Consider the following 27,529-nt stretch of genomic DNA (forward strand, 5'->3'; position numbering starts at 1 on the left):
TGAGGTGGGAGAATCACAAGTAGAAGGCCAGTCTCCTCAATTTAGCAAGACCCTGTATCCACAAAATAAAAAGAACTTGGGATGTAGCTCAATGGTAAAGCACTCCTAGGTTCAATCCTTAGTGTACACACACACACACACAAATAAGATATGTTTCATTGTCTTTCATACCTGGTTTTAACTCCTATAGGTCTCCCAACATATTGTTTATAAAATTCTCAAAAATTGTTAGAGCACAATTGTTTACAATCTACAATTTCTTAAATGAATTCATAAATTGTATCACTTTGGTGGAACGGAAACAGCCTAGGATTACATATAAAACAGACTGACATAGATGGGTAAGTTGGAAAAAACCAACAGGTCTTTAAATTCCTTTACAATCTCCAAATTGTGTGATTCTTAACTTCAAGGTCTTGTATTTCAAAAATAAGTTGGTTATCACTAACGTAGGTGACTTGTGGCCCTGTGAAAGAGTAAAACATGATACAAAGGTAAAAGGAAGGACCTCCTTTTCTGAAATGTTTCCATATAAAAGCAGCATGTGACTTAAGAATCCAGGGCTCACTATAATCTCCATATGTCAGTATGTCTTTTGAGCAAAACCAATTATCGAGCACTTATTACATACTATATGATAATCCTAGATTTGTCAGGCCTCCTCTTAAAAAGTGGGACCTATGCCCAAGAAAGGCATTAGCAATACATATATTTGATAAAGGCATCTTATCTAGAAACTCTAAAGAACTTCTAAAAGTAGTCAGGTGTGTTGGCACACACCTGTAATCCCAGCTGCTTGGGAGACTGAGGCAGGAGGATTTCTAGTTCAAAACCAGCCTCAGAAAAAGCGAGGTGCTAAGCAACTCAGAGAGACCCTGTCTTTGAATAAAATACAAAATAGGATTGGGGATGTGACTCAGTAGTAGAGTGCTCTGAAGTTCAATTCCTTGTATGCTCCCTCCCCCCTCCAAAAAAAAGAACTTCTAAAAGTTAATACAAAAAAACAGTAGTTTTAAGAAAATCACAAAAGAGGCTCTTCACTTAGAAGAAACTCATATAACTACTAAACAGCAGTGTTTGGGAGCTGATCTATCTAACTTAACAAGAAACTGTGTTTCATCATCTGGGCATTTGGTAAGAAGACTGTTAAACTCATCAATTATTTAAAACTATATGAACTTTCAACTAATATTAATATTAAAAACAAAGGAAATACAAATTACTCTAAACTTTTCCCTTCCTGATAATTTCATGACATTATTTATGTTCTTGATGCATTTTCTTATTGCATCTGTTTGATGGAAACATTATACAATGATACAATACAGTGAATCTCTTCCCAACTTCCCGCCTCTATATTCACTGATGCCACATTGGTTTCTTGAAATCAGCAAAGAAATTTCCCTCGTCAATGACAAATGAGTGAAATTAATCATACTTTTTGGTTGTTTCACTTTTGTCCTACTTGTTAACATAAACAAAAAGATCAACCAGTAGTTGTATAGATACTACATTCCCTTGTCCATTGCAACTTTGATTTGGCTACGTCTGTGGTCATCTATTCTGTCACCATCATTTCAGATAAGAAAACATAGAACTAGAGTATGGTTGGCTTGACTCAGCTAAAGGACAAGTATGGCACAGTCAGGACTAGAATTCTAGCCAAGCGTCCATTTAATCACACAGAAATTGTTTACTTAAGGATGCTGCAGTGACGTTACTATCAGACCAGAATCCAATAAGTCTGTGAGTTTATTCTTTCTCTGTAGACTGTTGATTTTGCTCAGGGGAAAAATTCCACAAAAGAGTAAGAGTCCTGGCCAGCCATTTCAGCTTCCATGCTGACGTGTAAATGAGGGAGCAGGCAGGAAGGATAAATGCCCAGCACAATCCATCTTTATTATAGGAAAAGCAATTTAAAAGATAGTTTACTGAGCAGCGCCAGAACATTACTGAAAAAAGAAAGTTAATGCCTTTTTCTTCTCAAAAGCCTTCTACAACATGTAGATATTGTCATATTAGAGACACTTCTGGGAAAAGCTTTGTCAATGAAAACTGCTAAAGAGCTAAAATTGAACACTGACTGGGAAGCAGAGCGAAAAATACCTTCCCCCTTCTGTGAATTTTAATGGTAGCCACTGATGCTCTTCTTAATTTCTTCTACACTAGAAACATAAAAAATAGAAGATATTCTTGAGGGAGGAAGGGATTTGACAACTAGTGCAGGGAAATTGATGGTGACATGAGGCTGTCTGAGGGGGAAAATGTGGGAATTGAAGCACTGTTGGTGGGAGTATAAATTGAATCATCCACTTTGGAGAACAATTTGGCAGTTTTAATGAAGATTTTAAGAATGTAGATATCTTACCACTTAGAATCCTATTTCTAACTATCCATTATTTAAGACAAATATGTTACCAATGAAAGGTATGACCCATGATTTGCAAAGTTGTTCTTTGTACATAATAGTAGGAAAAAATGGAAATCTGAATTCTCTTCCATAGGCAACTGGCTAATGAACTATGAAACAGCCATACTACAGACTAATACATATTAGCTAAAAATGACAGATGAGCTTTTGTTGAAGAAAATAAGCAAGTTACTAGATGATTATTAAATATGATACTTTTTCAAAACATTTCAGGAAACAGAAATATACCTTTCTATGGGAACGTAAAATTACATGAAATCTCATGAATGAAGGTCTACAATATATTGTCCATTATATTCGCCACTAGTCACATAAGGCTATTTAAATAAATAAAATGGAATAAAAATTAAAATTCAGGATCTCAGTTTACTCGCTGCATTTCAAGAGCGAATAGCTGCATTTGACTGGTGATCTCTATAATGGAAAACAGAACTCCAGGAAGAGAGGCACATGCCAGGTTACCTGTGGGGAGGGCTGAGTTTGGGGATGTGTCTATAGAATCTTCAGATTTCTACAGAACTTTTAAAATGTTTACAATGAAAATATATATTACCTAGATAATTTAAAGTAAGTACATTGGTGAAATGAAAAGCATGCCTAACAAGATTTCCCAACATTTTAGATGTTTAATAAAAAGATTAGTGTAAATTGACTTGGTCACGCTGTATTTTTAAGCTGTTAACTATCTAAAAGCACACACACAAAATGCTAAAACAAACTATACCAAACCCTTTTCTCCCAACTTCTTCACCTTTGATAAGTGTCTAAACACTTACCATGTTCTGGGCATTTAAAGCACAAGGATCATAAGGTAACAGCATCTCAGACTGAGGGGTTTCACTATGGGTGCAATAAGATCATGTCTTTGTCACACATGTTTTTCTCTTTGTAATTGATTAAATGATTACTGGTTGGCTCTGTGTAATGTTTATATAATTCTAGAATATAAATGGTAGTTATTAGACTCACTGGATTATTTGACTTTGTAATAATAGTGTAATAGGTATTCCTATTTATTTTGTTGGGGTTACAATAATAATTTCAGAAAGGAGCTGGGAGTGAAGCTCAGTAGTAGAGTGTTTTCCTAGCACTAGGGTTCCGTCCTTAGCACCACCATCACAACACACACACACACACACACACACACACACACACTAATAATAATACTTTTAGGATAAAAATCAGAATTTATTAACCATCTGAACATATTCAGGTCAGAATAACTTCTTGGAAAGCACTAGAATGAAAAGCATATGTCTGCCTTTGCAGTTTTCCATGAACTATAGGACATAGATTTCCTAGACACACACTTTCCTGATTAAGTAGTCATGAAACTTGTAATGGTAGCCATCCTTGGCAATAATTCATTTGGCACTGCAGGCTAGAGCTGAAGTCTCAGCTGACTGTGAGGACGAATATTGTCTTCAGATACACAAGCATCAGCATTCCTACTGTGCCAAGGGAACCAAGTACATACTATTTGTCCCATTAAATGCTTTAGAATAATTAAGTATGTTACATTTAGGAAGCAGTCTACCAGTTTTAAAATTTGCCTTATGATTTCAATTAGTAATAAAGAAATAGGTAGAGAATTTTATCACACTTGCAAAAGAAATTGTTTCAATTTCTATTAACTCATTCTTGCCTTATCTTGAAAGTCTAGATGTAACATAGCAAAGTCTTCTTATATAATTGAAACTTTTAGAGTATATTTACTCTTATGAAAAAAATTGTTTTTGATTTGTTATGTAATGTTAGGTAATACAAGTTATTTTAAAATGTATTATTTATTAAAATGTCAGCAGCTGATTTACCACTACACAAATGGCCGCATATAAAGGAGTAGCATCACCTGGGTCCAAGTTATCGTCCCTCATTTGCAAGATTTTATTAGCTGTCCATCCCTACTTACTCTAGTGCATGGATACTGGATACTCTTGCTGGTCCATGAGTGACACACACACCTCCCAGAAGACCAGGAAAGTTCATATTATTTATCAGCAATGTTCACGGAGATGCTTGTAGTAAGTCCAGTTGAGTTCCTGGAAACATTCATCTCTGGAAATGCTGGAGCATACAGGTGGGCTCAGAGCCAAGCAAGTCTTCATCCATAAATCCCATTAACATATTAAATGGCATAGAGCTCTTATTGTGAGGTAATTCTTGATTGTATTCAACACAGTCCAATTATTTTTCAAATCATAAAATGCTATTTTAAAAAAATTTATACAACACTTATTAAAATTAGCCCAAGCGAGTCTTTGGTGGGGTATACTTTGGAAAATGTTCGTTCAGAGGTTCCTCTTATCGCCTAAAAGGTTAATTAAGCCCCGAAGTTTTGAAAATCTGACTTCTTATGTAACAATGAATATACCTCTCTCTGCAGTTTCATTATTTTAGAACCAAAACAATGCTTTGATTCCAAATATTAAATTAACTTAGGCATTGCTCTCCCACTCTGTCTCCCTAGCTGTGACTCAGATGTCAGAACAAATTTTTTCACCCAGTTAGGGAAGGAATTTTCACAAGTTTCAGGGCCGTAAATACATCAAGAAGGCAACTCTTTAGTGTGGCACTATCTTGTTTCCCATTCTCATTTTCCTATGATTTTGAATATATCCTTTCCTTGACACTTCTTAAGCATGGTCTGTAGTACTCATCAACCTCCTGTGCAAGTGAAAGAGATCATCTGGAACTTGATAATGGGTTTTCTTAAATTGCATACAAGTGAAACTTGCAGTCAAAGACTAGAATCTGATGTATATTTCATTGTTCTCTTTTTTTTATTTCAATGCAACTTTTTTCTTTTAATGTGTTTCGTTTTAAAGACAACTTTATTGAGATATAATCCACATGTCATATCATTCACCCTTTTAATGTGTATGCTCTGAACATGCTAAAAACCACTGGACCACACATTTTTCGAGTTTTAAAACCTCAGTAACCTGGAACTTCTTACTGGAAAACACTTCCAGAGAGGTGAAATGAACTTGTTCAAGGTGACTTAGCTTGGTAATTGTAGAATAAAACTCTGGTTCATATAATGCCCTTCGTGAAAGTGCCCCACATAAACATCTAGGTTTCAGAATGTTCCTCCTAGTTAGGTGTGAAAAAATAATGTCATCCCTGGAAATAGGATTTGCTTGTGAGAAAAGACCTTAAATATGAAAAATTCCAACTACAGTTATAAACCCCTGAATTACAGACACTCTCAGTGAAATACACTGTCTCATAAAAACCATATCAAAAAACCAGAATGACTGAGAAGGGGATTCTATGTGAGGGTCTGAGGGAAGTTTTCCAGTTATATTATGCTAATTTGAGAAAGAATCTAAAAGTCCTCTCCTGGGGCCAGTGGGGTGATGAGGAAGTGGGTTCCTTGGTGCCAGGTTTTGAATAAGTCACTGTTGTGTCGTATTCCTAGGAGCTTAGGACATAGGTTGGATTCTGTTCATTTTCATGTCTATTGTGTAGACCAGGAAATCAAACATTTGTTTTTTTCTTGTTAACTTTCATTATGAGCAAAGACTCTGAAGGAGTACTCCAAATCTTTTTTCAACTACCTATGACTGCTGTTTGTGACACAATGAACAATTTGGGGGAGTTTGGAGATCTCTTGCTTTTGACTTTGAGAAGATATGGATCTTTCTGGGTGTGCATGACCTTGAGGAAGTAATTTAACTTTGTTTTGAAATCTAATTTTTCTCAACTTTAAGATATGGGAAAGAATGCCAACCTCATTAGAATGATTGTGAAACTCAAAGTAAGTAATAAATCAAAGTGTTTATGCTTACTGCACTTGTGTGCTGCACTTCAATCTGGAGACTTTTTCAGTAATTCAGCAGGCTGAGGTATAGCCTAAAGACAGAGTGGGATGTAGGGTTCTCTTTTATTTACTTATTTGTTTTTGGTTTGCAAGTTTAAAGGCCAAAATGCATGGTTATCCTTCCCACTGAAAGATGGTTTGGAAATAGGAGGGTATGATAATATATTAAAATTTTTAGTGGCATTGAACTTACTGTATAATATTTAGAGAGGGCATTTTGAGTTTCATTTTAGGAAAGTAATTAGCAATGGCTCTTCTATTACTTGGCTTCAAAAAGTCAATGTTTTGGAAGAAAAGTAGAAGCTCTTGCCTTGTTTATATTGCAGTTTTTTCACAAATAAAATAAACATGCTGTGTTAATATTGCTGATATGAGTTGGTACTTAGAAAATGTTAACTTTTCTCTCAATCAAAATGTTGACTTACTATTTCAATAGATATCTAACATTTAATTGTAATCTAGAAAAATTTAACTAGATTTTTATTAAAATGAATTGAGCTTGGAAGAATACATTATATGCTCAAAATGTAACTGTCATGTAAATCAAGACATTCATTTGTTTTGTTCAGTAAATTTTAAAAAACTTTAAAATACTATAAGGCTTTGATGATTAATTAGGTAATCTCAAGTAGCTGGGATTACCATATTTGATAAGATGGAATGTATAATTAATTATGCTAAAAAATGTCCAAGTTTTGACTTTTTATATTGATTTTTGCACTCCTAGAAAGCCAGTAAACAAATTCTTGTGATTTTTACTTCCCTAGCTTCTTTACATTTCTACACAAATTTATATTGAATAGGAGCTATTGAAATAGCCTTCAAAATAATTTGATTTCAAATTATAGTACATATTGCCAGCACATTAATCTTATTTAAACTCCCTCTCTATTCTTTATCCACATACCAAATACATTTTTTTACTGTTTTTTTCCATAGTAAAGAGTCTAAAAATGCAACATCCCTTACCTCCCCAAAATATCCACCTTCCTTAAACTTTATTACCATTATCCTTCCAAAAAATTATCTTTCAAGATTTAATTCAAGCCCTGGTTCTTTATTGAATTTCTGTTTAGATATTTATCCATCACTTCTTTGAGGAGGTAAGTATTGAACCCAGAGACTCACACATGGTGGATAAACGCTGTACTGAGTTATATCCCTAGTCCGTTGAAAATTTTAAAAATTTGGAGACAGGGTCTCACTATGTTGCTGAGGCTGGTCTTGAACTTGAGATTTTCCTGCCTCAGTCGCTCAAGCAGCTGGGATTACAGATGGGTGCCACCTTGGACACTTCTTTTGACCCTTGAAGCATCAATAACTTCCATTGTTAATTTGACTTTTATCGTATATTCTCTTTGTTGGGAGGGTTGTATATATCTTCTATTATTCATGTAGATATTTTATCTTGCAATTCTTGCTTAGTTAGCCCCTCTTCATTTTACTCTTCCAACTAGCCTAGAAACTAATTAAAGTTCAGTGATGATGAGAAAGACTGAAAAAGCTATGTCCTACAATGTTCAGATGAACTTTTAGATAAAGAGATGGTATAATTTTCTAAATGAAAATAAATCATGATGAAAATTGAGGTCAAGTAATTTTAGAAGATTTTATTTGGCAAAGTGGAAAACTACCATGGAGTTTAAAACTTATTCCCTTCAAAGGAGTCAAGGCATATAGATGGCGGGGGGGGGGGGGGGGGGGGGGAAGCCCTCAGGAATTCCACCTCCAGGTGCCCTTACTTAAATACCATGCCTCTATACGAACTCCATGACTTGGCAGCCTTCACAGGTTGTCACGGTGTGTGTTCTGAGTACAGTCAAGGGCAGAATTTAGTGCTAACTGGACCAAGAATTCAAAACCCTCAAGTGTCTATTATTTTCCTGAGAAATAGCTATAATTGATTTTAAATTTTAGAGCAGCTTTTCTATCTGGGGTGTGGTGGTATAGCATCAAAACCAAAGGCCTGTCACCTCAGACTTCAAATCCCACATCTACTGATGTTTGAATTATGATGCCCTTTGGCAAGTTCTATAACTTCCTATGCTCTCATCTATGAAATAGCATAAAACAAAACAAAAGAAAAACCACCCTTAGGTTGATTGCAATAATTAAATCAAATAAAATGTAAAATTCCAGGCACATAATTTGTATCTAGTAAGTGTACATTTCTGGTATCATTTACTGGATGCTTATTGTGTATCAAGAACTTTTTAAAAGTTTTTTTTTCTAATTAGTAGTACATGACAGTAGAATGCATTTTGACACATCATACATAAAAGGAGTATAACTTCTCATTCTTCTGGTTGTACGTGATGTAGAGTTACAATGGTCATGTGATCATATATGCACATAGGGTAATAATATCTGATTCATTCTACTAATCTTCTTGCCCCCTCCCTTCCTTTCACTCTCTTCTGTATAATCCAAAGTACATTTTATTTCATGAGTATTAACATATTTGATCCTTGCATCATTTTTACATAATAGTTATCCTCCTCCTCCTCCTCCTTTTCCTCCTCATAATTATCCTCATTCTATTTCACAGATGAATAGCCACAAAGTAATACAGATAGTAAAGAGCAGAGCTGGGGTTCAAGACAAGCTTTTCAGCTCCAAACACATGCCACACCCTCTTAACCATTAGACAACAACCTCGCGAGCACTCTGTGGTCATTTCCATGGACCACATCCTATGGGCAATTTGAAAACAATCTCATAATAATACATATTTACCTAATTAAAACAAAGTCAGGAGAAGCCAACAATGCTTTCTTTAGTCAAGTATAAATCATTTTAATTTATCCATTCTTTTGAATGAACCACACAATTGTTTCTTTTCAATTGTGGGAAATCCCGCACTTGCAGTTACCTGGACAAGGGTATATTTTTCCAATATTTGTTCTGCTTAAATCGTGTTTTCTTTGTTTTACTGTCAATGAATAATTAATAAAACAAAATGTTGTCAAGTTCTGAATAATCTAAAAAAAACCATCTGAAAACCCACCAAGAGGTATCTAGGAAAACTTTATAAAGTTGAGATATTATCTGCTGTTCTAGGCGTGGGTGATTTTATCAAAATACTTCGCCCACTTTCAAATTTCCACTTGTAAAAACCTACAGCCTTATTTGGCTGTCACTTACAGTATAGTGTTTTCTAGACAAGTTTCTGGTAGCTAAATTTTAAAGAGACTTTGTGCAAAAGGCAGGTTCTGGAGTGCTCCTGTTGGCAAAGCTCCTCTTGACCCTCTGCCTTACTATGAAGGACATGGCCAGTCTATCCAAGACTCACCCACCTTTTTATCATCAGGACTTGACAAATTTATATTTCCTAAGGCAGTGATTTTCAAGTCTGACTTTGCAACACAGCTGGGTTTTTCAAGTTGTTTCAAGGGGTCTTAGCAAAGAATTTGTGAAAAAAAATTAAATTTTTATTTTTAAAAAGCAGCATGCATCATTTGAGGGAATAGCAGTTGTTAGGAAATTAATCTAATGATGATGATAGGATATCGGGACCTGTGAAGAGGCTCTCAATCCTGCTCTATTGTGATAGAGCCCTTCAACACCCACCAAAACAATGGGAGACTTGCAGAATGCCCTCCTTTAGGTTTAGTCCATGTCTAACCACCGGCCCAATGGAATTTTAACAGAATATTGTTTTATCTTCTATTTCAGCTTAGTTGTGCTCATCAACAAAGTGCCAAGTCTCTATGAGCATCCTATATAAATACCATTTATGAGAAGACCACCATGTAAACAGTTTGTTCTTCGTAAGTGCCTTATAGGAGGCCACTGAAAGCGAGAAGAAGAATCTGGGATCTCTTGAACTTAATGAATTTCTAAATAAAAAGCCCATATTATTCTAAGTAGTATATTTTTCTATACTAGTCATTAAGAGTCATTGTGGTCTCTTTAAAAGCAGACATTTAAACATCTCCAGAACAACGGCTCTTGTGTGGGTCCTTGGGCTATATTTCTGAATGTCTGTGGTTTTGTACTAATCACCTGTGGCTAGACTACAAGCTCTCTGCTGGCAAGGGCATCATCAAGCTCCTCTTTGAAAGGCATTAAGCACTCAGTATGGTGCTTAGTACAAAGTAAATGCCCCTAAATATATGTTGAATTTAAATGAATCTTGAAAAAGTGAGAAATTTTTTGAAGATTTTATTTTTTCCATGTCAGTTTGTTGTATACTGGCTTTTTATTGACATTATTCTAAAATGTTAATTGTTTTCTTTGAACCTGAACAATTTTTGTATCTACTTTTTCCTTTCTTTTCTTTTGCATTTTTATTTTTTTAGTTATACATAACACTAGGATTTATTTTGACAAAATTATAAAAGCATAAAATATAATTTTCCTTGAGTTCCCAGCACTTCCCTTTCCCTCCCCTCCTATCTCCCCCTGTTCCCTTCTCTCTACTGATTCTTCTGCTAAATATCTAGTTACAGTTTTTTAAAATTGGTGTCTTGTGGACATACATGATGGTGAGATTCACTGTGGTTTATTTATATACATATATAGAAAAGTTAGATCAAACTCATTTTACTGTCTTTCTCTATCCCATATCTTCTCCCTCCCCTTCAATCCTCTTGGATCTTTTTGATCTTTTTTCCTTTCTTTTCTTTTCTTTTTTGACTATGTGACTGCAGAGTTTCTTTTCCTTCTTATTTCGTTCCTTTTTCTTATCTTTTTGCCCAAAATTTGCTTCTTTATTATATTTGTACTTTCTAGTTTTTTCATTTCTGGTGGGTACAAATCTTTCTTATCTTCCTTTCCATTAATGTTTGAACATCCCAATCTTCAATCTGTATAACAAAGTTCTTTTATCACATATACATACCATTTTCAAAACCTCATTATGTCACTTAACCAGTTTTTCTGGTGTGTTTTCCTATGCATTTTCTAGCCTTTTAATTATGTTAAAATAAGCCCTTTAAGAGGAAGCATTGTACTCCTATTGTGCACAACTACTAAGGCATCTGGGAGCTCCTCTGCCCACTTTTGAAAATATATGTGTATGTAGGAATGTACTTTATACATACACATACATAATAATAAACATATAGCATATATATGTGTTCAGGATATATATTATATATGGGTGTATGTTTATATAGATATATACATTCACTAAGGAACCTTGCCACTTAACTTTGCACATTGCTGAAATCATATTTATAAAAACTGTTAAGGAGTAGTTATTATTTCTCTCTGGTTTTTCAATTTTAAATATTGGCATAGTGTACTCTGATTAAATCATGACACATAGATCCCTATGAATTGTTATAGGTACCCCAACAGGAGAGATGGACCAATGGGTTGATCCTATGTTTGTGTGAACAGAAATTAATATCCCTCCTTATCTGTAACACTATAAAAAATTGAAGCTTAAGGTGAAGCAGTGTGTGGAGGGGGAGGAGAAACAGGAAAAACTTACAATTGGCCTAATAGTAATCATAGAATTCCTCCCTCCAAAAAAGTCACTGACTCTATTTCAGTCTCCATTCTGCATAGATGCATTCTGTAGCTCTTTCTTAAGTTTTTATGTCTTTAAAAAAAATGTAAAGTAGTATTAGACCCTGAAAATATAATTTGATTTCAACCCTAAACTGTCTGTAACATCACCAGTCTGCTGGGGATGGAATATAATTTTTTCTCAGTCCCCAGCACTTCCCCTTTCTCTCCCCTCCTATCTTCCCCTATTCCCCTCTCTCTTCTGATTCTTCTGCTAAAGGTTTGGGTTTCCCCTGGAGCTGTTCTAATGTCTGCACTTCTAGTATCCATATAATGAGTCTTAGGCTTTATCACTTACTCACTTGTTACAAGATTTTTCCTTTTTTCCATACAGAAAGTAATTTCTTCTCATTTATTTTGAACCTCTTCTGAATAAGTCTGTAGAAGCTAAATTCATCACAAATTAAAATCATACATTAAAATGCAAAACTAAAATTATGAAAAGCTAGATTTATTTTCCCTTTAATGGTTGAATACATAAAATTATATATTTAACATATGTACTAATTTAAAATCATTTAGCTAATTTAAAATTTTTAACTTTAAAATCATTTTTTTATTACTTTTATGAAAACCACCTGCCCCTCTGGTGGGGTGTGAGCTTTAATGCAAAAGATTGCAAACACCATTCATGGTCTGAATCCTGTCCTTTGATACTTTGAAAGGGCCATCATTAAAAAGGTTGTGGAACACAACGGCAACGTGTAATATGTTTCACGTGTAATATTTTGAAACCTTTTGTGTGTGTGTGTGTGTGTGTGTGTGTGTGTAGTTTTTAACTAGAGGAGGACGGAGTCCATTTGATGAAATGGACTCTTGGGATTTGTCTTATAATAAGGTGCATGAGACTGAGTTTAGTAGGCAGGGAAATATTTCTCCTGCCTAGCTAGTGCCTGTTTATTCTTCCCTTATAAAAAAAACACAAAGGGCTAGCAATTTTCTTTTATGAACGTAGACTGTAGGGAGATAAGTAGCCCTTGCAGGAGAGGAAGGTCAAGTTCAAAGTTTTTCTTTCCTTTGGGTTCAGGAATAAGCAAATGGAAAGCCTGGCCAAACAACTGAGCAGCAGGCATCTGATGGTTAAGCCCTCCCCCCCAGGACTTTTTATGTACATAAGCAGAAGTCACTCGAGCAGCTGCGGCGCATTAGTTCCAATAGTTTAACAGGCTGCTTTGTAGCGCTGACAAAAGCCGAGCCAGCGCTGTGGCTTCCCTCCATGTTCCTTTGCCTTGCAAGCTCGTCAGTGATCTTTGGCAGGGGCTCGGGAGAGGACGGTGACGTTGAACAGGCTTCCGCAGGGGGTGCGCTCGCCTGGTCGACACGCAGCCCCGTCTCCACTGAGAGATTGAGGCCGAATGAACTAACAGCAGCTGGATCCGACCTGCTTTCCCGGACATTTCCCAGACTCCGAGCAAGCTAGGGAATCACTGGAAAGAGGCCAGGCAACCACGTTGCCCTGGATTTTTGCCAACTGTACAAAGTTGACCAGGAAAATGGCTCAGCAGACCACAAGCCCGGACACCTTAACAGTACCTGAAGTGGATAATCCGCACGGTCCCAACCCATGGCTGAACGAGGATCTTGTGAAATCCTTGCGGGAAAACCTGTTGCAGCATGAGAAGTCCAAGACAGCGAGGAAATCCGTTTCTCCCAAGCTCTCCCCAGTGATTTCTCCGAGAAATTCCCCCAGGCTCCTGCGCAGGATGCTTCTCAGTAGCAACATCCCCAAACAGCGTCGTTTCACCGTGGCACATACATGGTAAGGTTTGTACGGATCACACGGAAATGGTAACCTCCCCCCACCCTCGGTTATTTTGCACCTCCCGTGGTTAATTTCGGGAGTGGGAAGGGAGGATCATCATCATTCCTCACCTGTGGTGTATGGGTAGTAATGTACATTAACAAGAAATCCCACAAATAAATGTCCAAGTCGGGGCAGGATTCCTTGAGACAGGAAACTAGAGAGGTTGAGGGGAATGATTCTCAAAGTTCAATTCCTTGTGCAAGTTCCTACAAGAAAATTGGATTACAGATGTCAAATAAGAATGCAGTTTACTCCCATACCTATGTGGTGGCATTTCTTTGGTTTCTTAAGCTAAGATCACTGCCAGGTTCTCCAACAGCTTAGGAAAGAATCAGAAAGTAGGGAATGAAAATCTATTTACCTCCCTTTTCTGCAATATCTCAGCTTGAACAGAGATGCTCATAGTACACATATGTGTGTGTCATATGTGTCCCCATAAAACTCTTCCTTACTATTGACTTCATTGTATTTATAATGTCAAACCAGCTCTTCTAAAGGAGAGAAGAAAGGAATTAGGAAGTCTGCAGAAAGTTGCAGGCTAGTATTTAGTAATATTGTGTTTTTAAAATTTGGATTGTTTGAATATTTTGTCAGTATTTTAATTTGCTTCATGAGTATTTCTATCTTTATAATGGTTGAAATTGTTTTATGCATATTCCTCCATGTATTTTTCTGGAGGAGGATTCTCGATGTTTTCCTACTTAAAAAAAAAAAAAACACAAACAAAATGCCTGATTAAAACGATTGTGAAGCTTTTTTGGAGTTTTTGGACTGAGAAGAGGCTCTGGGATACTTGCTTGTTTAATTTTAGGTAGTGATAGGTGACATATAAGATGACTATAAATTATAATGAAGCAGTATAGCAAACAGAAAATAATGAATGCATTAGAAGAGAAATTATCTGAATCATATTTATACAGGTTTTTTTTTTTATAGCAAATGAAAGTATATGCCTGGAATGGAAAAAAAAAAAAAACAGAAACAGGTCTTTAAGGGAGGAAGCAGTAGAATGTAGAATCAAGATTTAACCTAGTGGCATGGCTGTACCCAGGAATGCATTCATATCACAGATGAAAGAAGATGACAGAAGAAGCAAAGGGCATGTCACTTGGCAAAACCATGTCCAATTTCAACATTTTAATTTTAAATAGCTAAGTGTATAGTTGGGGAAAATGTTCTTACTGCTTCCAAGATTTTAAAAACTAGATGGTATGGGGGTTTAGCTGTATATAATGGTCAGAAGAAAATTAAAACATTGGATTTTTCAATTTTAAAAATTATTGGAAAATGATGATTTCTCTATAAGGAAAATATTGTTGAAAAATTTGCCAGTGATAAGCAGTGAATGAAACAAACACAGGGAAATACTCCATGGGAGGGCGTTGGCTCAAGACCAGGCATCGTCGGGTGCCAAAGCAGGAAAGTTGGCTTCAGCTCATAGTCAGCCAGGACCAGAAGTTTGGTATCCTCTGTCCCTTTTGGTTGAGTTGCTTTATTGTTATAGTTCCTAAATTGTACCCATGGTTGAGTGGATGAGTCTGAACTCTGCTGCTTGATTCTAGTCTGAGTGAAGCAACCTAGAGTTCAACAGAAGGTTATCTGAACTATTTGGACATGTTGAGATGTAAGGAAGGCAGGAAATCTCATGAAAACAGGCTTTCTTCTGAAATTTCTGGCACTTCCTTTTCTGGTGCTGTTTGGAAAAACTCCAAGAGCATGATTTCAACCAATATTTCATTTTGTTCTATCAGGTCTCAGCCAGATCAGAGAGTCACAAAGAGAGCAATGGGTATTGATAATAAAAGAAATATCATATTGATTCCCAATTAACTCAAGAGGAAACAGTATATCTCATGGACTAAAACCATCCAGCAAAGGAGACAGAAAGAGTCTCTCAAATTTTCCATATTGTTTCAATGCGTCTCAAGATTTTCATAATATGCAGAGGCATCCTTTGAAAAATATCATCCAATTTTTGCTTTCAAAATTTTTACAAAGCATTACACAGAATTTAAAAAATGTAACAAACATTTGCAAACACACAAACACACACGCACACACACACTTGCTAACTTATTGTTTGTTATTACCACCATGTTCACATCTTCTGCTTTCCCCTAAGTTATCAACTATTTCAATACATGCCTTGTATGATCCTGCCTCACAATACTAGGTCTTACCACTGGTATTTCCTTTCATTTGATATGCATATATTTGAAGTGTTTGTTTTGTGCCTATTTTGTGCTCAAAGAGGAATAAGAGTCATTTCTTGGTTTAAAATAATTTACATTCTAGTAGAAAAAATAAATCATGTCACAAGACAGATATCTGTTTTAGTTAAGGTGATGTTGCTGTTCTACAAAAACAAATCTCAGTCGATTGCCTTAGTGATTATTTACTTCTTGCTTCTGCTATTTGTGAGGAAGCAGCTTGATTTAGGTGCTTGAGGGACCAAGGATCCTTCCGTCTTGTAGTTCTGCTGTTTGCTAACATGATTCCCAAGGTTCCCAGGCTCAGCCGAGTTCAGGGAGAAGGAGCAAGGAGGGTATCATATATGTTTGTGAGGCAGTCCTACAAGCATACATAATGGTATTCTCATTAGAATCATCTCTGTGCCACATTAATTTGCAAAGGAATTTGAGAAACATATCTCAACATTGTTCCAAGGAATAAGATAAAACAGATATGATGTGTAGCTAGCCCATCTCCATTCTAGTATGTTAATTGCAACCTGGTTCATCCTCTATCATCATGGAATTCCAAGAATAACATCCCTAATAAAAAGTTCTTGGCCCTCTCCTCATGCCTTTTGGAGGAGAGTTGTTTAATAGACCTGTTGATTGAAAAGAGTTTGATTATGAAGAATTGAATTCTTCTTTCCTACAACTGTTATCTGTGGGTCCAGGATTTGCTCTGGTAACCCCTCAGCTTGAATCTTTGCTCATTTGCATTAAGTAGCCCCTAAGGCAAGAGTCTTGGAGTAACCCACCAGAGAGCCAGAACACTGTTTTATTCATCTTGGTACACCCATGCTCAGCATGGTGATGGCCAGTTGTGGATACGTAATAGGTATCTACTGAACAAACCCATTGATCAACATTTTAGTATCCTTGAGCTTTGTAAAAAGTCTTCTCTTTCCTTAAGTAATCCCCCGTTATTTCACCTGTTTATACACTGTATTTACGGAGTTAATCATGCTTGTTCTTATTTAGGCTTTATTTGGGTTTTCATGACCCACTTACAGAGCAGCAAACTGAGTTGGCCCAATACTCCAGGCGCCATGTGACTCCAGCAGAGAGTGTGTAACCTCAATCTCTCTGTTTACTCAAATTCCTGGAAGTGGTATCTATTTGAGGCTTTGGTTTTATTAAGTACAGTTGTGTACAAATTAAAATGTGTCACACAGGACTGGTACTTCATGAGTGTCATAAGCTAATATTTCCTTCTTATGTGTTATATGTACATTACTCCAGCTTCAGTCTGTGTAAACCATTAGGATCATATTTAAATTTCCAGGTTACCCTGTCAGTTGTTTGTGAATGGATTGGCATGAATATATGTGGTGAGACCAAGAATTCAAAGAGTGGGTTTCTGTCTTATGACTGTGAGAATGGGGAAGGTAGAGAGGAGCGGTGTTAGGCAGGATCATAGGGCAGGTGTCCCTTCTCTGCCTGCTGCCTTCCACAGTCTCTCAAGTGCCTTTGATTTCCTCATTTTCTCTCATCTTGAAATAATCTCTTCCTTCTTTAAATTTCTGAAGTACTTCTTGCCTGGGCTATTCTCTCAATGCTTATTGGTAGTGTTTATATCACTGGCCCATACTTATAGTACACTAGTATTTGGCCTGGTACTGTGTGTTAGATTAGAACTCTTTTTCATCCATGCTTGCTCTCACTCTGACCATTTTTACTTAATATATGAAACATTGTTGTCTAGTGATTGTACACAGGACTCTGATTTCATTTGACTAGGGGATTCCCTCCGACATCAGCAGGAATTCCAAGGTCACTGGAATCTTTGTTAAAGAAAACTGACTTCCAATACAGGTTTATTCCAGAAAAATCAAACAGGAAATTCTATATATCTTTTAGGGTTTTCACTTCACTGAATTTTTAACACAGTTCCTTTGGGTTAGGTCTAATTAAAGTCATAGACGAGTGAGTTAGAACTGATTGTTTTTAGTCTTTGATAATTATTGTGTAGTCATATTTATATTACCACACTTTTGCACTTTTATTCCACATTATTTTACAAAGTAATTTATTATTAGTTATAGACATTTTAAATCACTATATTTTTCACATTTATATTATACAAGGTCAAATATCCATCACTTTTAAAAATGTTCAGTATTTTATCACTGTTTGTATCAATTTGTGTGTGTATGTGTGTGTATGTGTTCGTTATTGGGGAATTAAACCAAGGGCTTCTAGCATGCTAGACAAATGTTCTAATGCTGAGATGTATCCCCAGTCCCTGCTTTGGTAAAAAATCAAGTGTAATGGATTCTGCTAAAGCCATCACTCATCCTTTACCTACTGTTCTACCTTCTCAGAGGATACTGAAGTCAGTGTGTTCTTCTTTACATGTCTTTATTTTTATGTGTATGCAAATGTGCCACTGTTTGTTGTTTACAATTAACTCACAATGCCATGTTATGGAGTAAAAAAGAACAACTATCATATATACCCTTTAGCAACTTGCTTTTTTTCATTCTATAGTATGGCAATTTAGCTGTATTGATACACATAGATCTGAATCATTCATTTAAACTATGGAACAGTATACATTCATTTAGCTCTAAAAAGTCAACTGTTTATCGAATCTTAGAATATTATTAACTATGACATTCAGTATCATACTTCAATCTAAGCAAACATATAGTCACAACAGAATACATTGAGTCATTTTGTCATAGTGGAGATGAAGATGCAATTTCCTGAATTTTAATAGTCCATTTAAACTACAATGTATTGTCAAGCTATTTTAGAAACATTAACCATTAATAACTAATATTTATAGCTAGCACTCATCAAGGTCCCTCAAGTTTGGTTATTTGTGTATTATCTCTCAAAAACATTTTAAAATTCCAAATTTGATAAAAGCTGAATATTATATCTGATATAATGTGATGGGGATTATATTCCTGATTAAGAATTAGATGAGAAGATTCTCATATCAAATATTTTATTTCATACTGTGCTTAATATATTGAATGGAGGGAGATGTTTTATAGTATACATAAATGCTATTAGGCAATATGATTTCTTTGAGGAACATGATGTTCCTGGTAATACTCAAATATATTTATAATTTCTGTATATGCATGTGTGATTTTACATACAGCATACCTAAACGTAGAAGTACTTAGTAACATTCTTAAACAACAGAATAATTCCTTTAAAATTAAAATTTGTATTTTGAAAAGTCTCTTTCAAGAGACTTTGAGGAGATCCTGAAGATTTTGAAGGAGCTTGATAAATGTTTTTAATCATTTTTGTACATTATAAATTTCTTTTTATCAAGCATCAGCATTAGGTATAAAGTTTAAAAGTAAATATTTGGGGCTGGGGTGTAGCTCAGTGGTAGGCCATTTGATAAGCATGCATGAGACCTTAGGTTTCATCCCTAGATTGCTAAAATATAAATAAATAAAAAATTTTAAAAATAAAATAACAAAATAAACATTTGCTTTCTTGAGTCATTATTTCTTTAGCAACTGTGGTTGCTTTTATTGCTGCTTAAGGAAGAACTATTCTATAAATTTCCTTGAAGTCATAGAAAGGGGAAGAAATCATTTGTTACCTATAAAGGAGAAATCCTACCATTTAGAGTTTGAGGTTAAAAATACACACAACACAAACATACGCATACATACACAAACTGAGTAGGTTTTTCAAGGCCTTATTTAGTGATTTTGTTTGAGGACCCTTTCTCCTTTGTTCCACATCTACATTTGTCCTACTTATCTTTAAACCTTTTATTTTTATGTCTTTTGTGGTAAAAGTATCCAGGGAAAAGCATTTCTGGTGTTCATCTGGAAGACAGGAACCTAGGTGAGGGCTGTATGCAGTATGACACCAGGAGGTGGAGAGAAAGTTCCAGGGGAATCATTTGGGGAACACACCAGGAAGTAACTTCCCCATGTTTCGGAGGGGCCATTCAGTCAGACTTAAGTTGTATTGATGTTATAATTTGCTGTTAGCTTTATGGGAATCATGGTACATGAGGGCACTGCAAGTTGAGGGTGTCTTTAGCTTTTTGAAGGCATTTGGAAGGCATTATTAACCTTACCTGAAATCAGAAGACCCTAGATAGGCTTTTGTAAAGAACATGCCAATTGATTTGTAATGTTTATAACATTACAGTGATTATAATGTGACAACTAGCTATTGATTAAAAAATGAAACATTGAATACCCTAACAGCTTACTCCTGTGTACTTCTGGTGATTATTGACATTTATCTTAAAGAAAGAGAAAAATATTAAGCCTATCTGTACCAAATAAAGCCTTGCTAATAGTAGTGAGAATATTTTCAAACAAAAGAATATTCTTCCATGAAAACAGTAGAAATTTTGAGATGAAAATAAAAACTTGAATATCAAAGTTCATTTAAATAATTTAAATTTTGACTTTAATTTTTTAAATTATTCTTTGTAAATAAAATGTTCTTGTGAGTTTAGATAACTAAGAAGAAAATTCAATATTACCAGGAAAGCAATTACTTAACAACAACAAAAAAAATCATGTTTTTAAACCTGTGATTGATTTAGTATAGTTGAAACCATGTATTTTCAGTTCTGCAGCCCACTTGATATTTGACTTTAGTTATTCAACCTTTTTGAAGTCTAGGCTCTGTTTTCAAAAATCATATGGTTATAAAGACATTTGATATTTACAAGTAAAAAAATTATTATTTAAATTTACAAACTGATAACAAAGTAGAGTACATTTTAGATAAGTAAAAACAAGTTCCAGCTTGCTGCTCTAAGAGAATGAAGTAGATGTTGCCAGGTAAAAATGACAAACATAAATCTATAACAATTTTGTGACTCATGCATAGGCTTCTAGCCTGTCACTTGCCTTGCCTAGCATGTGTGCAGTCCTGAGTTCAATCCCCACCACTGCAAAAAAAAAAAAAAAAAAAAAAAAAAAAAGAGAGAGAGAGAGAAAGAAAGAATTAATAGTTTTTATTCTAGGACATCAACTGGAAGCCATGATTTTAGGTAGAAAATATGGACATTTATAAATATTATACTAATTCTTAATTTTTAATTTTATGTCATCTTAACAAATCTATCTTTATTATTGTGTATGAGAATGGAAAGATCATCTTGTGAGATTTCAAGGGCACAAATTTCTCTAACTATATCAGCTGAAGTACTTATCCTCAAAATGAAATCTTAAAAAGTTGAAACCTCACTTTCATAGTAACATGTTTTAAACCTTATATTTATTATACCATCATGATGAATAATTTAGCTCCTGCGTGTATCAAGTACTTTATGTACTTTAATCCTTCAAAACAACTAGGATTGAATTTAAATATTATCCATTATACTTTTTATATGCAGACTTTATGGTTCAAAAAAATACATAACCAAGATCATTCATTTATATCATGAAACCAGCAGAGTCAAAACTTGAACCCACATCTGGCTAACTCTCTGTCCTATTTTCTTTCTGTCACTACCACCTCTGTTTAGGCTAAAAGTCACTTTCACATTTATTATCCTATCCTACCTGTATATTGAAACTATCATGATGAATATTCAAAGATCTTATAAAATGGTACTTAACAGAAAGGTAGAACAGAACGCTTGGTATGGAGTCTCAGTTTGTTTATACATGTGGCTTTGAAAGTAGACATCCTTCTTTTTGGTAAATATATGTGTATGCATAGGAGAAATATATGTCCTTGATGAAGAAGGGCTTTAGGGTCAAGGACATTCTGATTCAGAATGATTCTTAAATACTACAGGAGTGATTTTTAGATAAAGCAAAACCAATCAGAGAATAATTTTATTATCAGAGATTCCATAAAAAAGCATGACAGACTTCAGGTCTCAGAAGAAAGATCAAGTCAGAAATCTATGAAAGTTTGGTTCCAGAAAAGCCAGCTGGGAATGATGGTCCACAAGCTCAAGTTACTAAGCAACAGAGCAGCAAACTGCTTGGTAACCAGATCTGGGCTGACTCACAGGCTGACTCTGAGTGACCAGGTGGCCAGACAGGAGGAGCAAGGCCAATCTTACCTTGAACAGTTCTCCTTCCTGTCATCTCCAACCTTCATGCCAGATCCCACCATGACTGAATAGTCCTTTTGGCTTAGTAGATATCTGCTTTTAGGATGGAACTGGATGTGGGACCAGAGGCAAATGCTATTGTCTTTTCTCTTTAAAATAGCATTTCTAAGATTGTTTTCTTTGGTTCAGTATATCATAAGTAAAATGTAAGCTTAAATGAGAGGAAAGAAAATAAAAACAATGGGATTGGAGGTGTGACTTTCAGTTTTCATGAGCAAATATGCATTGGACCCAAATTGCCTCCTTCATTCAGTGATATCTTTCCTTGAATTTCTCAAGCACAATTTTTTTCCATTTATTTGGCCATTTTATCTTATGATATCTTATATTTCATGTATCTGTTATATGTGTTGACTATGTCCATGGACTGTGCCTAAATGTCAGAACCTCATTTTCCATCAATCTTTACATCCATTGTGAAGTTCCAGGTATAAACTGTATGAGTCCAGCAAGTATTTGTTGTTTGAACAACTGAAGAACTTGTCTTCTCTTCCATTACTAGACTCCTTGTGCAGAACTTACTCAAGGGAATCCATACATGTGATTTCCATATGGAAAGAAGTTTCAAACCCAGTGAGTCTGTGTGTGTGTATGTATTCTGGGTTTATGCACACCTAATTGATATAGTTTGACTTTAGTATGTATGAATGAATGTGTGTATAATAGAGTTACAATAATTTGTCATATATATGCATTTTAGTAATATTTAGCTTATACTTTGGAAATGATATCCTTTTCGTATTTCTGAAAAAAAATCCTACATAAATATATTTTAAATTCTTGGGAAATTACTGAATAACTAGCTGGTTAAACTCTGATGACTAATCATTATCTCTTAGAATTCATGCTGGTTAAATTATATACCAATTCCTAAGCTCATAAGAAATGCCAAGATTTTTAGGAGAAATTTGAAATAACGACCTCCAGAGTTCTTTTTTTAGTATGACAATTTGGAGAAATTTTATTCAGCAGAAACTAAACACCACTTTTCTAAAGTAGATCTTTAGAATAACTAAAATTAAATAATAGAATATCTCTTTGAAGAGGCTTTCATAGAAATATTATTTTAAAATAAATATTTTGTCCACTGTTCAATACATATTAATTTTTGCATTGCAATAATTTCAAACCAACATATTTCCTTTCCATTACCTTTATGAGACAGCCCTCTGATCAAATTGGCTAATATTAAAATAAAGTGACTTCCTCTTTGTATTATTAGTTGAGTACCTGTTCTTTTTCTTACATAGCTAATTTTACATTTATAGTTATAATGGTGAATACATGTAGTTGACCTTTTGAAGCAAGCAATTTTCTGAATAATAAGGTTACTTGGATTATAATTTTTGTTTGTTTACCTTCTTTAGGTTTATAGTATTTGTTTTACTTGCTTTATTCTGTGCAGTGTGTGTTTTTTACGACCTTCTATTGAGTGAGTGCCAAATAGAACAGCATATGATTTATGGGTAGTAATAACTAAAACATATATGAATTGCAGGCTCATGACGCACAAGGCTGCAATTTGTATGGCTCTCCTATGAATAGAACCAGACTTACTTTAATAAAGTCCCCATACTAATAACAATAGCGGTGTCATTAACGCCATGATCTCTCTGGTTTCACCTTCACAGCTTCAGGTCCATCCGTAAACCATTCATACTGCTTTGCATTTAATATTTTTAGTAGATTTACATTTTATTTAAAGGTCCATAGGTGTAAAATTGAAGTTTTACATCATTACTGGAATAAATTGGAAACCAGTATCATTTACCATGCATAGAAGATAAGTGAAAAAAAATACAATATAAAAGGCAAAATAGATTCAAGTTTATCTAATTACTGTAATCAGTGAAAGACTCTAAGTCTGAGGTCTGCTCTCTGTTTAAAATGGCATTTAGTTAGAAACATAGACATGTAAAAGACCAAATAAGTCTTCTTCCTTAAAGCAATAAGAATAACTGAAAGGAACTTGGAAAGGAAATAATCATCTTAGTATTTAATTCCACCTTTGAAAATTCAATAAGGAACACCACCTATGTCTGAAATTAACTTGGTAGAAGTGAAACCAAATAATGTAACAAATCAGTGGCCCCTGAATCATTGGTGCTTCTGAAAGGAAGAGGGACATTGGTTCTTGCAGAGGTTCTTCTCACCTGATGAACTTGGTTTGGGTGATTCCAGTTCCTAAGCTGCATGTACAGTGTTAGTACCCTGCCTTTTAATTTTCAATCTGGTAGCTGTACAGATGCACACTGTCTCATTCAATATCATACTTGCTAATGGCATATTCAAAGTTCTACTTCTAAGGGGCACAAATTGTATTTTAAAGTAGGGGACCTCCAAGCAAATAAGTGAAAGCTGAGATTAGCAAAGAATCAATTTTTTTTACACCACTATAATATTATGGAGAACTTATTTCTAGGCTGGAATATTCACACAGTAGTCACTCCATGATTAGCAGGGCTAGGTAAAATGAAAATCCAGGGCCCTTTGTTTTTTTAAAAAAATTACAAATTTCATGATGGAATACAGACATTCAATCCCACACAGAGCCCTTCTGAGAGTGGAATCCTGTGTTACTGTGTAGTCACACTCCTGAAGGCAGCCCTGTACCTGCAGTAGGTCTGCGGAAAGGTCCCAGATGCCAAGATTATAAGCAAGTGATGCCAAAGCCATCCTTTGAAAACAACTTGACTTTCAAAGGAACATCTTGACTCATCACCTCCTTCTCTCTTTTATACTACTATAGGGACTCCAGGGGACTATGATTTGCCCTGGAATAAAATTAATAAATGCTTCAAGGAAAGTCACGGGTGTACCAGCTGGGAATGATTAAGGAGAAGCATTCTCTAACATTCACTTACAGGGTTTTCTTGACCGATGAGCAATTGCACACTTAAGCCAACTAAAGGCAGTATTATCTTTACATGGGAGATCACTAGTCAATATGTTCAGTGTCAGCCATAGCTATATATTATTAGCAGTTGATATGAAGGCTCAACCCTACATGAAACTGTTTCATTCAATATGTTAACAGTTTCTGTGAGATCTCTCTCTTCCACCTCCATTGTCTTCATTTCCCAGTTATATACTTAGCTCTTTGACCTCATTTTAATATGTTCCCTATCCATGTGTGTCTGACCTGTACCCCAACTCTGCTCTCAGCTCATTTTACAAAATCTGATTCTTAACCCTCATATCACTGGCTTCATTGCATATGTCTCCTCTAGACATTTCCACTTGAAAGATCCTCTCTTACCTTAAATTTGACATGCTCACAAGCAAGCATACTGTTCTTGCTTTCTATTTTTTGTTTTTTTTTAATATTTCTGTTTATTGGGCCACTGTTTTTTCAGTGAACCACTCCTAATCATGCTTGACTTCTGCTTTGCCCTCCTTTTGCCTGGGTCTATGAATTCTTCTTTTTTTTTGTATTCACTAGAGTTATACATGGCAATAGAATATATTTTGACATATATACAAAGAATACAACTTCTTGTCCTTCTTCTGGTTGAACATGATATAGAATTATATCGGTTATATGTTTGTATGTGACTGTAGGAAATTTATGCCCAAATAATACTACTATCTTTCCTATTCCCATATCCCTCCCTTCACTTCATTCCCCTTTGTCTAATCTAATCTTTCTATTCTTCTCTACATCCCTGCCACCCCTTATTGTGAGTTAGCATCCACATATCAGAGCAAATATTTAGCCTTTGGTTTTTTGGGATTGGCTTATTTCACTTGGCATGATATTCTCCAGTTCCATCCATTTACTGGCAAATGCCATAATTTCTTTTTTTATGGCTGACTAATATTTCACTATGTATATTTCCATTGATCCATTGAAGCATACCTAGGCTGGTTCCATATTTAGCTGTTATGAATTGAGCTGCTATAAATATTGATGTGGCAGCATCACTATACAATGGATTATTTCTTTTAATACCTCTTGATGTTTTGTTCTTTCCAAACACTACCATTTACTTTAGTACTTAGTGTTGTGTTTTGATCTGGTTCAATAATCTCTTTAACTTTTTTTATGCCATCAGTCCCTTCCCCTTAAGGATGCCCTCCTTACACAATCTCACTAATTATCCTAAAGTTCTGCTACTGTCTATAGTTAGAAGTGAGTAAAATTTTGTCTTCAAAGAGCTAGAAAGAAAATACTTTGAACTTTTGAGCCATATAGCCTCTGTGGCAAATATTCAACTCTGCCATTTCAGTTCAAAAGCAGCCACATCTGTGCAAGTGAGCTTGAGTATGTTCCAATAAAACCTTCTTTTTTTAAAAGATAAGTTGGATTTGGCCCACCAGCCATAGTTAATCAATTGGATCTATAGGCTCAAGTTCATACTCCTCAGCTTGGCATTTCCAGCTCAGTCTGTCATTCTAAAGTCTCTCCTCGACCATCTCTGATAAGGTTTTCTGTGGATACTTCACAGCCTTTCATTGTGGAGCCAGATCTGGAGCAGAGTTTCTCAACCTCCATACTAGTAACAATCAGGCCAGAATAATACTTGGTCCTGGGGGCTATCCTGTGCATTGTAGGAGGTTAGGAACAGCTGTGGCCACTAAACACTGTGTGACAGTAATTCCTGCCCTATTGTGAAAATCTAGAATATCTGCAAACTGCCAAGTGTCCACTGGGAAGCAAAATTAGCCCCAGATGAGAAAAGCCTGCCTAGAGAACACGCTTTGTGAAGGGAGGAACTGATTCACCTCATTCTATCTTGTGATACAAGAGGAGCTCTAGATATCTAAAGCCTAGCCTGATTCTGCTGCTCACTCACTATGGGAGTCCTAGAGGCTCATTTAAATTCCATGGACCATAATTAAGTTCATCTATGAATAGAACTATTTCTAAAGCATATGTGCTTTATAATATTATTTAAAGTTTAAATGATATATTTAACACAAAGATCTTTTGAAAAGAATAAAGTACTATTCAGTAATAATGTAAAAATTGTATGCATGGAGCACAGAGTGTGATTGGAGCCTATGAAGTTTAGATGCTTATTTCAAGTAATTTGCTGTGTCTACTCTGTGTACATTGTATATGGGATACTATTTGGTCCATTGTATTTGTTCTCAAGGATTATGATCTAGTGAGGAATCAAGTATCCCTACTCAAATAATTATAAAACAGTAGTTATCATTACTAAGAACCAAGACCATCTGGTTATGGGAATCACTCAGACTTCATGCCTAAGTTGCAGTGGTCATGAAAAGTCTCAAGCAACTTCCTTAGCATCATTTTAGATTATCTTGTTTAATATTCATGGCAACCTAATTAGGTTTATGTTTCATTTTGACATGATACAAAAAGTAGAATGTGGTCCAGGAAGGAATCTGACATGGACAAAAAGCATAGAAGGTTTTGGCAGGGAGAGAACTAGATAGAAGTATAGAGAGAAAATGGCCTGAAGGAGATGAGTCCCTCTCACTGTGGGAACAGTGTGGGAAGATATGAGGTATGCACGGGTTTGGTGAGTTGAATATCTCTGGGGAAGAGGATCATGGAGGTAGACTGGAATCAGATTTTGAAGAGTCTCTCTCTCTCTCTCTCTCTCTCTCTCTCTCTCTCCCTCCCCCCCCACCCCTTTCCCTCCTCCCCCAGCCAGGGACTTATATACTTAAA

At 35.4% G+C, this 27,529-nt stretch overlaps 1 protein-coding gene across 2 annotated transcripts in view; it reads left to right on the forward strand.

Moving 5' to 3' along the window:
* Pde4d (phosphodiesterase 4D) overlaps positions 1-27,529 on the forward strand; it is a 1,049,725-nt gene that overhangs the window by 347,879 nt on the left and 674,317 nt on the right. The window contains exon 1 of one of the 2 annotated variants that reach the window (XM_076857255.2): positions 13,268-13,533. The exons of the other annotated variant lie outside the window; for it this stretch is intronic. Coding sequence (XP_076713370.1) covers positions 13,268-13,533 — 266 coding nt within the window. Of the gene's footprint in view, positions 1-13,267; positions 13,534-27,529 lie in introns of those variants that run through there. 2 annotated transcript variants of the gene reach the window in all.

Source organism: Callospermophilus lateralis, chromosome 5 (assembly GCF_048772815.1).
Source record: "Callospermophilus lateralis isolate mCalLat2 chromosome 5, mCalLat2.hap1, whole genome shotgun sequence".
Lineage (NCBI taxonomy): Eukaryota > Metazoa > Chordata > Mammalia > Rodentia > Sciuridae > Callospermophilus > Callospermophilus lateralis.